Here is a 3,354-nt window from a genome sequence, read left to right as displayed (position 1 = left end):
CTAACAATACGAATAATTAAATTGTGGTGGAATGCTACAAGTTCTTCAAATACCTATAGAATGATAGGTTTCGTCTTTGTGGGCGTAAAACACTTAAAATATACCATTTCGATTTTCAATCTTTGTTATTTTCCTTCTCCTTTAATCTTGCTGATACGGTTAAGCATAATGATATATATATATATATATATATATGCATAATTATGACTGAATTAACTGGATAAAATTGTCGACTCTTTCGCCCATTTCCTTTTCGTTTCGGCATTCTTTTAGAAAATTAAAACAACAATATTTTGTGTATTTAGTTTTAGAAATAAAATCCTAAATAATTAATTTTTTGTTTATTACGACTTACTGAAATATGCGTAACAGGTCTTTTTTTTTCTGCTTTAGCTTCGAATTAAGCTAATGGACTATATCAAATAATAAATCGTTTCAGTAATATTTCCACTAATTCTTTACACACTTACTACAACATCAAACCAAGATTATGTGAAAAAGTATTTAATTAAGACTCTGTAATAATTTTAATTTTTTTACTTGGAAAATTTAAGAAAGTGGAAAAGTGCCCACTCCTCCTTCTCAGTGTATACCACACTTGATAATGTTAGTTTGTTTTTTCGATTTGTGTATATATCCTTAGAGGGTCACACACATAACAACAAAGCAACTTTGAGACACTTGCACATGTATACATAGAACATGCTCTTTAACTTCACATTTAACTGAGTTTTCCACACTTTATGTAAATAAGACTGAGATAAAAATACTTACTTGTACACAGAAAAAATGATGATAGCAGGAATCAAAACGAATATACTAACAGCAAAAGTAGCAACTTGAAAATACAGCCTGTTCTGGAGATTCTGGATTTTGATAAAACATACATGGACACTTTACTAAGATTTTTAGTCACATTAACATATCTCTTTTAATTTATCTGTGTCTCTACGTATCAAGTGTTTCAAGATCCACATAAAAAACATTACTACAATTCTTAATTTTGATAACAAAATGTTCATAAAATATAACTAAATAGAAATATTCAGTAATAGTGATAAAGAAATCGGCGAAACGTAATTCAAATTAATTTTACCAATTCAAAATATTACAATGATGAACAGTCATTTCTGCGCTAGATTTCATTTAAAACGTTTTAATAGAGATAACATGAAAGAAAACCATATTCACATAAGCAGAAATCATTTCGCTTTCTGACCATTTTCATATAAAGACTCAACAGGGTGCCCGAAAATTATATTAACGAATTTATCAATATGTATATTTATCATGTGTGAGATAATAGAGTACACAATGTCTGCACACCACGTGTTCAACATTGTATAAATTGCACAACTGGTAAAGACAAAGCATCTAAGACACAAAGGATCAAGATTTCTGTCTCCAAAAAAAAAGAAGTAAGCAATTTTATTCGTATAATTTCCGGACACCCTATATCTGACTGTTTTATATTAACTGTATCCAAGACTTTAATTAAGCATCAGTCTTTGTTCAAATTTGTCTCAACCACCGAGACTTGGTTGTGAGTTAGATGAGTGTTAGGAGTTTGATAGCTGCGTATCTTACTGAGAATGTTATTAAAGAAAAATATTACTAAACGTTGGGAATTATAACATTATATCTTATGGGATGTTTTGTTTTCTGAACGAGGCGTTTGTTTCTTAAACATAAACCGGTAAGTAATAAAGTTTTAAACATAGTTCGTATAAACAATAATCGTCACATAATATTAAAACAACGGTATACTTCTTCATGGCAAAAATACTTTCTAATCTGTTTAGCTGGAACTTTTGATGGCTATTAAACAGCATGGTTATGTTAAAGTAGACGATCTTTGGAATGTGTGTGTTACTAAATTATCATTTTAAGTATTGCTCTTTGCGAACAATGGTCATGATAAAGTGATCAATGTTTGGAATGTGTGTTACTAAGTTATTCTTTTAAATACGTTTCCCTGTGAACAATGGTTATGATAAAGTGAACAATGTTTAGAAAGTATGTTACTAAATTATCCTTTTAAATACTCTTCCCTGCGAACAATGTTTGGAATGTATGTTACTAAGTTATCATTTTAAGTATTACTCTTTGCGAACAATGGTTATGATAAAGTGAACAATGTTTAGAAAGTATGTTACTAAATTATTCTTTTAAACACTCTTTCTTTTGAACAATCATCAAGTTAAGGAGAACAGTATTTGAAATGCGTACTTCTAAATATAACGAATGATGAAAATTAATTATCTAAAAAGGAAAAAAAAAAGGTGGTGAGAAAGAACTGGAACGTACAAAGACAATAGATAATTGCTGGACATATGTAGGGAATGGAAAATACGCTACATTGGTCATATGATTAAACCCAAGGGAAGGTTGGCATAGATTCAGATGAGTAAAATCGAAAGAAGAATAGCAATAGGCAGAGACTCGCTTAACGTTTATAACATTAGAAAATGCATTGGAGATGAAAAACTTGAATTAAGAAAATAGATGCTGGTATTGAAGAATAGAGAACCATAATTGTCGACCCTCAGAATCTGGGAAGACACCGACACCACGACATGTGCTACTAAAATGTTCTTCTAAACGCTGCTTCTTTTTAAACAGTTGTTGTGATAAAGAGAATAATATTTGAAACGTATGTTATTACAATATTCTTTCTTTCGAACGATGGTTACAATAAGATGACTAATATCATAAATAATATTCAATGTTAAACTGGTACACAATTGAAAACATTTTATTTAGGCCTATCTATGGCTTTCAAAAAGTTGACGACTCTACATGTTTCGACTCCTGAGGATGACGTCGTTTGGGGTCCCGTTTGTTCTTTGCCAACCCAGTAGTTAACGTATTGAGAAAAGTTCTAATATATACTAAAGCTACATGAGATTTTGATTAAGTCTACTTCTAAATAGTTTTCAATTACCTCTCACATTACGATTGCACATTTTCTTTTAGATTTTGCTAGATGTTAAACTTTGACAAATTTATTTTATTTATATAATCGCATTGAATTATTGTTAGTGTAATGGGATATAGAGACCAGTAGCAATTCATTTGTTATCTCTGCTGATTCTGCTATCAACATTTTAAAACTTTAACTTTCAAGAAAAAACAACAAATGCTTTAAAACATCAAATGTGTAACACGTTATTGACAAAGATGTTTATTAACTGCTCTGGTTTATAAAAACATAATTTGTTTTTGAAATATTACCCCCCCCCCCAAAAAAATAATTCAAAAGACAACAGTTTTTCTTTGTTAAGGGAAAAAGCCATATACAAACCTATTTAAGTATGAACAAGAGGGGGTCCTCAATTGCCGTGGCACTTGAAA

General features: G+C 30.2%; 1 protein-coding gene across 10 annotated transcripts in view; it reads right to left on the bottom strand.

Annotated features, from left to right (window-relative positions):
- Window positions 1–3,354, bottom strand: part of LOC106478314 (calcitonin gene-related peptide type 1 receptor-like) — a 164,918-nt gene that overhangs the window by 27,807 nt on the left and 133,757 nt on the right. For all 10 annotated transcript variants that reach the window (XM_022381897.1, XM_022381895.1, XM_022381901.1 and 7 more), the window contains one exon: window positions 775–866. In XM_022381897.1, the coding sequence (XP_022237605.1) occupies window positions 775–866 (92 nt within the window). The remainder of the gene's footprint in view (window positions 1–774; window positions 867–3,354) is intronic.

Source organism: Limulus polyphemus, unplaced genomic scaffold (assembly GCF_000517525.1).
Source record: "Limulus polyphemus unplaced genomic scaffold, Limulus_polyphemus-2.1.2 Scaffold199, whole genome shotgun sequence".
NCBI lineage: Eukaryota > Metazoa > Arthropoda > Merostomata > Xiphosura > Limulidae > Limulus > Limulus polyphemus.
Note: the sequence above shows the minus strand (reverse complement) of the source record. Positions and strands in the feature narration are given on the sequence as shown.